Source organism: Engraulis encrasicolus, chromosome 3 (assembly GCF_034702125.1).
Source record: "Engraulis encrasicolus isolate BLACKSEA-1 chromosome 3, IST_EnEncr_1.0, whole genome shotgun sequence".
Lineage (NCBI taxonomy): Eukaryota > Metazoa > Chordata > Actinopteri > Clupeiformes > Engraulidae > Engraulis > Engraulis encrasicolus.
In genome coordinates this window covers 58403030-58415529 of record NC_085859.1, presented here as the reverse complement: position 1 = coordinate 58415529, position 12500 = coordinate 58403030, and the positions used below count along the sequence as shown (strand labels likewise).

At 43.7% G+C, this 12500-nt stretch overlaps 1 protein-coding gene across 1 annotated transcript in view; it reads left to right on the top strand.

Annotated features, from left to right (window-relative positions):
- Window positions 1-12500, top strand: part of trpm6 (transient receptor potential cation channel, subfamily M, member 6) — a 57226-nt gene that overhangs the window by 15746 nt on the left and 28980 nt on the right. Inside the window, exons 10-17 of the mRNA XM_063195777.1 lie at window positions 1598-1670; window positions 2971-3071; window positions 4329-4463; window positions 4725-4778; window positions 5281-5415; window positions 7356-7475; window positions 7743-8044; window positions 12012-12240. Of these exons, the coding sequence (XP_063051847.1) occupies window positions 1598-1670; window positions 2971-3071; window positions 4329-4463; window positions 4725-4778; window positions 5281-5415; window positions 7356-7475; window positions 7743-8044; window positions 12012-12240 (1149 nt within the window). The remainder of the gene's footprint in view (window positions 1-1597; window positions 1671-2970; window positions 3072-4328; window positions 4464-4724; window positions 4779-5280; window positions 5416-7355; window positions 7476-7742; window positions 8045-12011; window positions 12241-12500) is intronic.

Here is a 12500-nt window from a genome sequence, read left to right as displayed (position 1 = left end):
CCATCTAAAGACAGAAGTCACACCGAAAATGTGACATGTAAACTTTCACAAAACTTCTCCAAAACTTTTCATTTTCATCCGTTGCAGCCTCCTTTCCTCATGTGTTTTTTTCCCTTTTCGTCTTTTCATCTTTTCTTTTTCTTTTTTCTGTTTGTTTTCTTTCTTCGGTCTTCATTAACATTCTGCCAAGTTCTGTCTCAGGCCACAGTTTCATTTGTTCCCCACCTCTCATTTTCTGCCTCTCTTTCTCTTTCTCTCTCTCTCTCTCTCTCTCTCTCTCTCTCTCTCTTCCTCCTCCTCCTTCTCTCTCTCTCTCTCTCCCTCTCTCCTGTGGTGTGTGGACACTGCTGGTATTGTTGTGCGTGCCAGCGCCCCCTACTGTGAGCTGGGTCTCAGTGCGGTGGTCATGAGGCTGCCATGCCCCCTGCCTGTGCTAGCTAAATCTCCATCAAACAGAATAGTAGAGAGTCTGGCCTCACTCCACACATGCGTTCTGTCTAGGTTTCTCTCTCTTCCTCAACATCCCTCTGCCTCTCCCTCTCTCCTCTTTGTTCATATAACTCCACTCCCATCTCTGTCTGTTTCTCTCTAGCTCTCCCCTCTCCTCCCTTTTCGTGTCTTTCTTTCTTCCTTCCTTTCTTCTGCTCCCCTTGCCTGTCTAAATTAAGAGTGCGGCTGGCTAATTGGAGTGATATGGCGTGACGCATATTTCCATATTAATGGGAAAGAGCAGATTAATTTGCTCCCCGGACACACTGATGCTTTGATTGGCTGTGAATCCCTCAGACCTACAGTAAGGAGAGAGAGAGAGAGAGAGAGAGAGAGAGAGAGAGAGAGAGAGAGAGAGAGAGAGAGAGAGAGAGAGAGAGAGAGAGAGAGAGAGAGAGAGAGAGGGAGGAAGGGAACCTTGTAAGATGTGAACTTGCTTTTGTTTCTTTCTGCTGTGATGGGAAGTCAGCCGACTGACTGCTGTGGGAGGTTGCTGGGGGTCTATTGTGTTGTTTCTGAGGCAGTTGAGTTGAGGTGGTTTCTGCCATTGGAAACTGCAGTGGAGTCTGAGGCATAAAGATGTGAACCACACAGGAATATCAATAAGGTGGCCCATGCCTAAACTACTATACACATTTCTGTAAAGCAGTGTTTCTTAACCTTTTTTGAATGAAAGCCCCCTGGACCAATTCATAGGCCTCCCAACGCCCCCTTTACCTCATCATAAGCGTGCCAACGCCCCCCTTTGTATTAAAATATAGAATGGACTAATCCAAATGGCAACTACGCAGTGCCCCCTCTCGGCTTTCTTTACGCTCCCTAGGGCTCCCCAACGCCTCCCAATTCCTCCTGGGGGGCTATAGAGACCCCATTGAGGAACACTACTGTAGAGGATAAAATACAATTTATGAGGCTTAAATGTTCAGTCACTAACAGATCCCGAATGATTGACATTCAGTGGAAATACCAAAACAGGACAAAGCACGATCCCTTAGAGCATATCAAGCTGTCCAACATTGAAAACTTTCTTTTGATTGTCATCATGTCAGCATTTGTGAAAATTCATTGTAGACATTCTCTTTTCTCCCTTTTTCTTTTCTCAAACCAGTTCACAATTTTTGACTGTGATGCAGAGGACCACAGGGAGGCAGATGTTGCCATTTTGACAGCTGCCTTGAAAGGTAACAGATCAAAGCTGCTGCGCCCTCCCTGTTGCTGTTGCATTTCTTTTCCTGTTTTCATTAACCCCAAGAATACACATGACCACGCTGAACACGCTGAATGTGTGAATTCTTATTCCCGTTTGAATGCGCCATGTCAGTAATTTGGGAAGTAATAATTCCACTGCAAATTATGTCCAGTGATAATTCCCTTGTGAATGTGTATGTTTGTGTTTGTGATTACAATCGCACGTCTATTGTCTTTTCCTGGAGTGAATAATGGTGAAAGTTGATAAACATAATTTAAGAGGCAATTGCCAGTGATACACAGGTAATTGCCAGTGATACACAGTGATACACAGGTGATATTTATCCTGTGCTAATCAGGCTATAGACTGACAGACAGACAGGTAACAAGTGATACATGTAAGCAGTTCACTTAGTTCATTTAGAAGAATGTTATTTCCATGAAACTGTGGTTTTCAGAGTGATCAGTCTGCACACTTAGAATCCTTTTTGTTGTGTTTTATTTTTTCATGGCAGGATAACGTTTCGACCTTAACAGTCTTCTTCAGATTCCTGAAGATTGAAATCTCAAGAAGACTGTTGAGGTCGAAACGTTATCCTGCCATGAAAAAATAAAACACAACAAAAAGGATTCTAAGTGTGCAGACTCCTCACTCTGAAAACTACAGTTGAACTTCGGCCTGCACCTTTTGTAGAGTGCAAGAAAGGATTTCCAAGAAAAGAGTCTAATTTCAATCGTTGAAGGTTTATTCCCTATTAAAGTTTACAATTTCTAAATGCGCGGGGAAAGGGGAAGGGGAACAATGGTAAGATGGAGAGTCTCTGTTGTGCGCGCCTCCAGGCGCTGCGCGTCCGCGTCTTTATCTTGGGGAATCCCGATTGGGCCACGCCCTCTCCAGCAGGTAAGTCCATATTAGGTGTCGTGCGTCATGCAGGATAATTGACTGGAATGAGAACTGCGTTAGTGACATGAAATTGGACACAACATACTCCGGCCCGATGAACTTACAGACAGTCAATGTTCATCCACTTGAACATGAAGTTGGACACAACACCTTTCCCTGGGATGTGCACAATCCTCTCCTTCAACTGCATGAAACTGTGGTCAGCTGTCACGCTAGGTTGTGTTGAAGCTGTTGTTCATGGCATAACCAGCAACTGCATACTGTTAATTCAAACAAAATGTAAGGAGTGTAGTGTAGACAGTTGTTCCTGTTTGGTGTAACTAATGACTGTATACAACTGTCTTCTTCACATTGTGTACAGTGATTGGTTGATTCATTTCTTCTGGCAGGCATGAAGGCCACACCCCCTGAGCAGCTGAGCATTGCGCTGGCCTGGGACAGAGCCGACGTGGCCAAGAAACACATCCTGGTATACGGACAGCACTGGCAGGTACCACTGCAGCTCTAATAAGTGGTCTACAGAGGCCGGAGAGGAGAGGGCAGGCTCAGGGACAGTGGATACTGTAGGACAGATGCAAGAGGGGAGACTAGGGTTGGTTGGTTTTCTATTTCAATTAAATGTGAATCTAAACATAGCTTATACATGTATAATCATCAAATAAGGTCCATTTGCTACTTGTTATACTCTTTAGAGAACACTAAAATGTAAATATAGTGTAGGCGTATTTCACACAAAACCTGAATGTAAAAAACACCACATGCTGTGGCTATTTTTTTAATTCAGTGAAAGAAAACTCCTCTGAGTCTAAAATTACAATGAAAAGTATTTTGACAACCAACCCTTGAAAGCAGTGTTACAACCAACCCCAAATTACACGTTTAACTCTTTTGGAGGCTAGCTCCCATATATGGATTGCCCTTGCAAAGAAAGAAATGAATGAACATTGTTGCTTTGTCTTTATACATTCAAATGGCCACACTGGTTTTGATGCAGCCTATAATGCAGAGAGTGAGAAGGAAAACATTAGACTTCTCACAATGTTAATTTTCATGTGAAAATCACATTATGCTGTCTCACCTTAAGGTTTTAATGTTTTTGCCTCCACTATCAACGTAGAAAATGTTTTTGTGAGAATATGTAAGAATTCTCACAAAAATGTGTAATTTGTAATTGAGCGAGCAACTAAATAGTTTTAAATTATAACCACTGACAATTATTTTTAAAGCCTGTGCCTTTTTGAGTAATGTTGATAATAGACAAAGACCCTCAGACATACCACATAAACTAATTGAGCTGAAAACAACCTCCTTGATGGAGCTAATGAGTTGAATTAACTGAGTGAACGGAACTCCTGATTTGCTTCAGGAGTTAGTCTAATTGCGTAATTAGTCAGTAAATTAATTAACAGGCCTAATTAAAAAGGGTAATTGACACCAAATGGAACTCCCTGTACATGTGTGCTCACATATACATAAATATACATGCATGCTCACGCACACAGAGTCACAACACAACACAACACAACACACACACACACACACACACACACACACACACACACACACACACACACACACACACACACACACACACACACACACACACACACACACACACACAATAATTGTTGCAATTGAACTCTCTCTTTATTTCATTCTTTATCTTTCCCTCTCTTTTTAACTCTCTCTCTCTCTCTCTCTCTCTCTCTCTCTCTCTCTCTCTCTCTCTCTCTCTCTCTCTCTCTAGGTGGGTTCTCTAGAGCAGGCCTTGCTGGATGCCCTGGTGATGGACCGTGTCAGTTTTGTGAAGCTCCTGATTGAGAACGGGATGACGATGAACCGCTTTCTAACTGTAGCTCGCCTGGAGGAGCTTTACAACACCGTAATGACATTGTTTTATATACTTTGATATTAAATCTTCATTGGTAAAACCGACATTCAGTTACTTTCCAATGGAAAGTGCTTTGTCAAGAGCCAGTGATCCACTGACACGTTTAAAAGCATTAGTTTAAGATTGAAAAATTACTTTTTATTTCTAGATATAATAAAAATTCAGCTGAAATATGGTGATGGAAAATGGTGCTGATGTGGCCTGCACGTAGAAATGTGTTACTTACATTAGTTGTTGTTTCTTTTCTTGAAGAACCAGGGTCCTGCGGATAACTTCCTTCATCACTTAATTGAGGACGTCAAAAAGGTACTGGCCAGAGAAGGCTTTCCCAGTAGTATCGAAGATCTTTGGAACTAGCTTGCAACCTCCGCCCTGTAGGCTACAGAGTCTTCCTGATGCATGTACAGCACCTTACTCATTCATAATAATCTAATAATAATAACACCATGTCATTTTCCAATTTCTTTCTTCAATATTCCTTCTGCTATCCCACATGCTCGCGTCCCCCAGAGCCACCTACCTGTGGACTACAGGCTCTGCCCGATAGACGTGCACTTTACCCATTTATAATACAAATACTACTACTGCTACTACTACTACTACTACTACTACTACCACTATTACTATTACTACTGCTGATAATAATAATAATGAGGATGTTATACCATATCTATAATTTTCCTTCTTTCATTCAGAGCCACCTGCCTGTGGGCTACCGTTTCTCTCTGACAGAAGTGCACCTTCCCCGTTTCTAAAAATAATAGTACAGTACTAATACCATATAATTTATGATCCCCCTTCTCCCCAGAGCCACCTCCCCGTGGGTTACCGGGTCTCCCTGATAGACGTGGGCCTGCTGCTGGAGTATTTGATTGGCGAAGCCTACCGTAGCGCTTACACACGCAAGAACTTCAGAGCCGTCTACGGTCGCCTGTGTGCCCAGGTATGACTCTAAAATGAATAATAACAAATGTATTCATTATCCTTTGAACAAAAACATCTGAAAATCTTTGGATCTACGTAGTACTAGCACTAGCATAGGAAGTAAGGTGAAAATGGATTGAAACATTGGCATGTTCTGTATTCCAGTAGCATGCAAATACTGTATATCTCAAAGTTTGTACCTTAGTGAGGGTGTATGTCCCTTCCCCATGTTCAGCACACACAGCTCTTTCCCTGTATGCCATACCTTAGCAGCAGTAGCAGTAGCAGTAGTAGAAGTAATGGTAATAATGCAGTGATATAGCAGTAGTAGTAGTAGTAGTACAGTCCCTCCAGTTTTTCGCGATTCAGCGATCGCGTGGATTCATGCAAATTCAATGATATTCCGCATAATTTCACGATGCCGCGTAATTCCTGTAAAGCCGCATTTTCCCCGCAAAATTTCCCCTTTTGACCCCTTCAACATTCTGTGGAGTTTATTGATTTAGGCTATATTTTCGTCAAAAAATAAAAATGTGACTACAATACCACCGGAGACGAAAACCAATAGGAAGCATTTTTGTTAATATGTCACTGAAACATTGAAAAAGAATTGCCTGCTATTTCGCAAGTCGCGACCCTCATCTCAGCAGCTCCTCTCCTCCCCTCCCTCACACATAGCCTACACGCAGGCGTCGGTGCTCCACAGCCGTGACCTTTCTTTAACAGCAGTAGCCTACTTTTCAGTGCAATCCTAGCTGGAAAAAGTATTGTTGCCCATTTATCCATGACGAAGAAGTAGCCTATGCAGTCATGAAATAGTGGCGGTGCTGTCGCACAGTAGCAAACATCTTAGGCCTACGTTACATTTTTGCGCAACTTCTCCACTCTCCCCTGTCGCTTTCATGAGCATGCTACCCGACGGTCGTTGTCTGATCTTTTTTCAATGTTCGCTAATGTTTGTAATTTAAGGGTCTATGTCTATGCGTAGGCACAAGCCTTCTGATAACAATCACGTGCCGATCGCTAAGGATTCGATCGGAAGTGTGGAGTTTTGCAACTTGTTTCAGTCAAGGACACCGAGATAGGAATTGAACGGCCCTTCCAAGCTTTCACTGTGTTATTGCAATAAAGTCTTGCGAATCCATGCAACCATGCACACAACCATGTCAACGAGAGCGTGTAGGCCTATGCCATCACAACTTTGCATCAAGCAAATAATATGCAACAGCTTGCAATACGAGCACGAGAGAGAGAGAGAGAGACGCGTCTTCCAACAGGTGACATTGTAACGCTTGCATACAACCTGGCTACTGTACCCCGCGACGCTCTTCATTAGCCTACTGGTAGGCTATACCCACAAGTATTTTTTCATAACGCGCAGTCCCGTTTTCCCCCGAAGTCGTTCTAAAATATCGACAGAGATTTATGAGTGTCGCGGCCATGATTTTTTTTACACATTGGACGCACTGGCTTATAAGACGCTCTGGCAGTTTTTGACAATCTTTTATTATTGTCAATATTTTATTATTTATAGGCCTACATTTTTATTATATAGGAAGTGTGTTTCTGAATCTCTCTCTCTTTTGTCTTAAGCCTGCTTAGACTGATTGTGGTTTTCAGTTACCAAAAAAATCCAGAAAGGGGTGCAAAATCTTTGCAAAAAATGAGAAAATGCAGCCACAAAATCAGACATTTTGACCGCAAAAATCACAAAATCCCAGCGCAAAATCCTGGAGGGACTGGTAGTAGTAGTAGAAGAAGCAGCAGTAGTACCGGTATTAGTAGTAGTAGTAGTAGTAGTAGTAGTAGTAGTAGTAGCAGTAGTAGTAGTACTGGTAGTAGTAGTAGTTGTAGTAGTAGCAGCAGCAGTAGTAGTGGTAATAGTAGTAATATTAGCAATAGTAGCAGTAGTAGTAATTTAGCGATGAAATGTTTGATTGAAATGTGTTGATGTTCCAGGGGGCCACTCCACCGAGTTCCAGCCACTTAGTGCACCAAAGAAGGGGACACTGCTCCTCTACACCACCCTCAGCCCACCGGACACCTTTCTTTCGCACTGCACAGCCCTACAAACACAAGGTCTGTTGAAATGCCATTTTTCACCTTTGTTTCTGGTGTCTTTGCCATTTGGGGTTTTGCTTTGGCAGGTTTGGTTTCAGTATGGTTATCCAGTATGGTAATCAAAAGTGTTGACAACACCAATATGGGCTTCTTTTTTGTCTTAATGCCATTCTACAAATTTGCAATCTGTTCTATAGAAAAAATATATAGAGATAATGAACACCTAGACACACACCTTAAATGTTACTGAACTGTCATTTCTACATTGTTTACTCTGTGCTGCAGGAAAAACCTGGTGCCCCATGCGAACAGAAGGTGGGCCCCATTAGCAGTAGCAGTAGCAGTAGTGGCAGCAGCGGTGGTGGCGACCTGGGCGAGCCCTCCCTCTACGTCTACAACTTCAACGACCTGTTTGTGTGGGCCGTCCTGAGGCGTCGCCAACAGATGGCGCTCTTCCTGTGGCAGCACGGGGTGGAGGCCATGGCCAGAGCGGTGGTGGCCTGCAAACTCTATCGCAGCATGGCGACTGAGGCACGAGAGTCAAATATGGCCGACAGCCTGGCAGAGGAGCTCAAGAACTATTCCATGTCAGTATACACATATGCAATATGTGGAACCCCATACTGCACACCGGTCCACCAGTGAACACTGTAATAGTCATTGATAGGTTAACTACCATAGTACTACATAACTATGACATAACACAGGGCCTTTAGTAGTGCAATATGACTTGGTCATTGCCATTCTGGTAACAGCAAATGTATAACGTTGTGCCTTTAAAATACACATTAAAATACACAACAAGACATTCTCTCCCCCTCTCTCTCTCTCTCTCTCTCTCTCTCTCTCTCTCTCTCTCTCTCTCTCTCTCGCTCTCTCGCTCTCTCTCTCTCTCTCTCTCACACACACACACACACACACACACCATGGCTTGAGCTGTCGTGGTCTGTAAACTCTACCACAGCATGGCGGCAGAGGCACAAGAGTCCAACAGCCTGGCAGAGGAGCTCAATTTACATATTTATTTACCCTAATTCATATGAAGCAATGCTCTATGTAGTGAGTTTCTTTTGATTTGTAATGTGAACACCATATCCATAATGTGAACACCATATCCATAATGAGTTCAGGGCACTGGCGGTAGAGTTGCTAGACAAGGCCTTTATTTTTAAGAAGTTTAACTCTAGTTTTGTCCTCCTAATGTGTTTTGTTTCGAATAACTCTCTCTGTGACATTTATGTGAACTAGGGGTGGGTGATGGCAAAAATGTCATATCACGATTTTCAACATAAACTACCGATTTTGAATTTCAATCATTATCTTCCATCGAAAAAAAACGTAGCAAAACAAAAAAAGGCATTTTATGGCTACAGACGTTTCTGAACAGATTTGAATGAATATAGTTGCAATGTTGCTAGTTCACTGGTTCTGTGCACACTTTGCATATTGCTTATTACAATTCCTGGTTGCTGATTGCATAGAAAAACCTGCATAGACCTTAAGGTTATTGCGCTCATTAGTCAAGGCGATCTAGGTTGTTTTCATACCTGGTCCCTTTCAGCCATTTAGGCGAGCTCAGACCTGTGACTCAGCATTTTGTGAACGCTCCAAAGTGTACCCAGACCCCTTGGAAGTGAACCGTACTGAGACCTTTATTGACGTGGTCTCAGTACGGTTTGCTTTTGAGTCCTGACAAATTATACTTGTGACTAGGTGTAACCTCCGGTCCATGGGGCTTTAAAGGGGTATGCCACTATTTTGGGGCTTAATACAGTTAAAATCGTTGGCTGGGGTTTATAAAGGTGGTAAAGTGTCTTATTTTTCATGTAAGTCGTTGTCTTGCTTTAAGACAAGTTAAAAGAGGGAGCATGTCGCTAAGCTAGTGAAAGTCAATGCATCCATGTAGCATGCTACATGCTACAGTGATCCATTGACTTTCACTAGCTTAGCTACATACTCCCTCTTTTAACTTGTCTTAAAGCAAGACAACACTTAACATGAAAAATAAGACACTTTACCACCTTTATGAACCCCAGCCAACGATTTTAAATGTATTAAGCCCCAAAATGGTGGCATACCCCTTTAACACGCACATTTTTACATTGTGATGGAGTGACCATCACTAGGGTTGTGGGTGTGTTCTGACTAATATGCCAATGAGCCTGGCTCTTTGGTGTAGCGGTCAGAGCCTCAGTTTACTACCCCAGAAGCTCTGGGTTCGAGTCCCAGCTGGGCAACTCTACTCCCCTTCGCTAGTGAAGGGGAGTAGAGTTGCCCAGCTGAAGTGGGATGAAGCAGAAGTGGGATGAAGCAGAAGTGGGATGGTACCGTGAGGCCATCGGAAGTGTACCCATTGTGCCGTGAGGCCATCGGAAGTGTACCCATTGTGTGTGAGCCGTAATTCCATGTAAGGGACCCCCAGGATTGGTGACCCCGGTGTGAGGGACTCCAGTGTTGTGTGAAGCATTGATGACGGGGCACACTGGATGGGAGAAGCATGATGGGCAGTTGTGTGAGGGACGCCATGAGTGTGTGAAGCGCACAGGTGCGCTTCCTGAAGTGGAAGGCAGTGTGATGGAGTGACCATCACTAGGGTTGTGGGTGTGTTCTGACTAATATGCCAATGAGCCTGGCTCTTTGGTGTAGCCATAGACATAGACTAACCTAGACTGGCAATGGGCCTCGAAATTTTCGGATTTCTCAGCAGTCAGACCAAAGCAGACCGCCATCTTGGTGAAGACTCCCGTAACCACAGACTTTTACGTAATGACGTCATCAGTCCATAAGCAAAGTTCTTCCTGTATGTGAAATGAACTTCTAAAAGTGTCGAAAATAATGTGATGCTTCGTTTGCCGTATGTGTTGTGTATCTATAATAATATATAACACAACATCATATAATACAACACAATACAACACAGCATAAATTTGTACAATGCCATTACACACAAACACGAGGGTCTGTCATATCTTTCTGTCTGGGCTCGTGATGTTGCTAGGTTACCATCAGCATCTTCTGGGAAGCTTGCACAGTCAGCTTTACTAAATGTACGGGTTATATACACACCTATATACATATACCAAGTAAATTATACCAAATAAGTTGCTTACACACAAGCATGACCGATTCAGTATCACAAAATATCCTCAAACCGTAAGCTGCATTGCTGCAACGAATAGAGTCTCGGCAGGGTTGCCAGATGAGATGATGATCGTGTGCCCTTTTCTACCCGAAGACCGCCTTCCTAATCGGCCCGATTTGGCGGGAAACCGTCCGATCTGGCAAGACCGCTCAACTTATGGGTCTGTAATAAAACGTTTGGTGGTAGTGAGGGTGATTCCTTTCCTGGAGTAACAATATAGATGTTACGATTTGTCAAAATCTTACAGAAAATGATTGAAACCCACTTTGATAACGTAGTCACAGTTTGAAATCGTATGCATTGCTATGGCTCACAGCTCTAATAGTCTTCACTAGGAGGAGCTATGTCTGTGGGAGGAGCCGATGGGGCGCGAAAATCGCAAAGATGGCTGTGCCCAGTCAATCCGAAATTCTGCTAGTGCCTTATACCGCCCATTGCCAGTCTAGGTTAGTCTATGTCTATGGGTGTAGCGGTCAGAGCCCCAGTTTACTACCCCAGAAGGTCTGGGTTCGAGTCCCAGCTGGGCAACTCTACTCCCCTTCGCTACATACATTATATTAGTAATATAATGTATGTAGCGAAGGGGAGTAGAGTTGCCCAGCTGGGACTAGTGAATTACATTACACTTAGCTGACGCTTTTTCATCCTAAGTGACTTACAGTTATTATTTTTCAGGGTAGAGCTCTATTGGTTACAGTCCCTGGAGCAATGTGGGGTTAGGTGCCTTGCTCAAGGGTACCTCAGCCATGGATGGAGGTGTAGGGAGAGGTCAGGTGGGATTCGAACTTACAACCCCTTGATAGAAAGACCAACTCCTTAACCACCATGCCAGGGCTGCCCCGTGAATGGGAGTGAATGAAGCTAAATCCTGAGTCCGTTTGGCATGTGCTCTGGATTTCACATACTGATAGCAGTAGGGCTGTAACGATATTGTATCGAACCGAGAAATCGTGTTACACAGAGTCACAATATTGTATCGTGGTACAAGGAGGCAGTATCGTGATACAACCCATTAGTCCAGAAAACAACCTTATGATTTGATGTGATAGTGTTTCCAAACTTCAGTGGAGATACATTTCAGAAATCGTGTGGTGTATCGAACCGTTGGTCAAAAATCGTGATACGAACCGAATCGTGAGTTGAGTGTATCGTTACAGCCCTAGATAGCAGTGAATAATAGTAGAGTGAACGGGCCCGTCGGTGGGCCCATCTGCACTAAGAGGCTAGTATACATGTTCTCAGTTTCCTAATGCGAAATCCTTTCTCTTTGCCGGTGGAGCTGCTGGACAAGACATTCATTTTCGTGTAGTAGGAAGCACTGACATTCTACTGCACTAACAATATTTCTGTGTCAAAGTATGTGAACTACTGTATGCCGTTTCAATGTTTTCTAATGTGAAATCCTTTGGCAGTGAGTTTGGCCAGCTGGCGGTGGAGCTGCTGGACAAGGCGTTTCGTGAGGATGAGCACATGGCCATGAAGCTGCTGACGTCAGAGATGAAGGACTGGAGCCACTTCACCTGCCTGCAGATGGCCGTCTCCTCCGGCCTCCGAGCCTTCGTAGCCCACACCTGCACACAGATGCTGCTCAACGACCTGTGGATGGGGAGACTGAACATGAGGAAGAACTCCTGGTTTAAGGTTGATTTCTGTGTGTTTGTGTGTGTGTGTGTGTCTGTGTGTATGCGAGTGTGCGTGCGTGCATGTCTCTGTGTGTGAGAGAGAGAGAGTGTGTGTGTGTGTGTGTGTGTGTGTCTGTGTGTGCGTGTGTGTGTCTGTGTGTCTGTGTGTGTGTGATGCTCACCTGCCGTTCATTGACGTTTGGATGGGGAGACGCTGAAAAAGAAAAGAGTGTAGCAGTTCCTGGCATCATTTACGGAAGATAAAAATAAAATAAAATT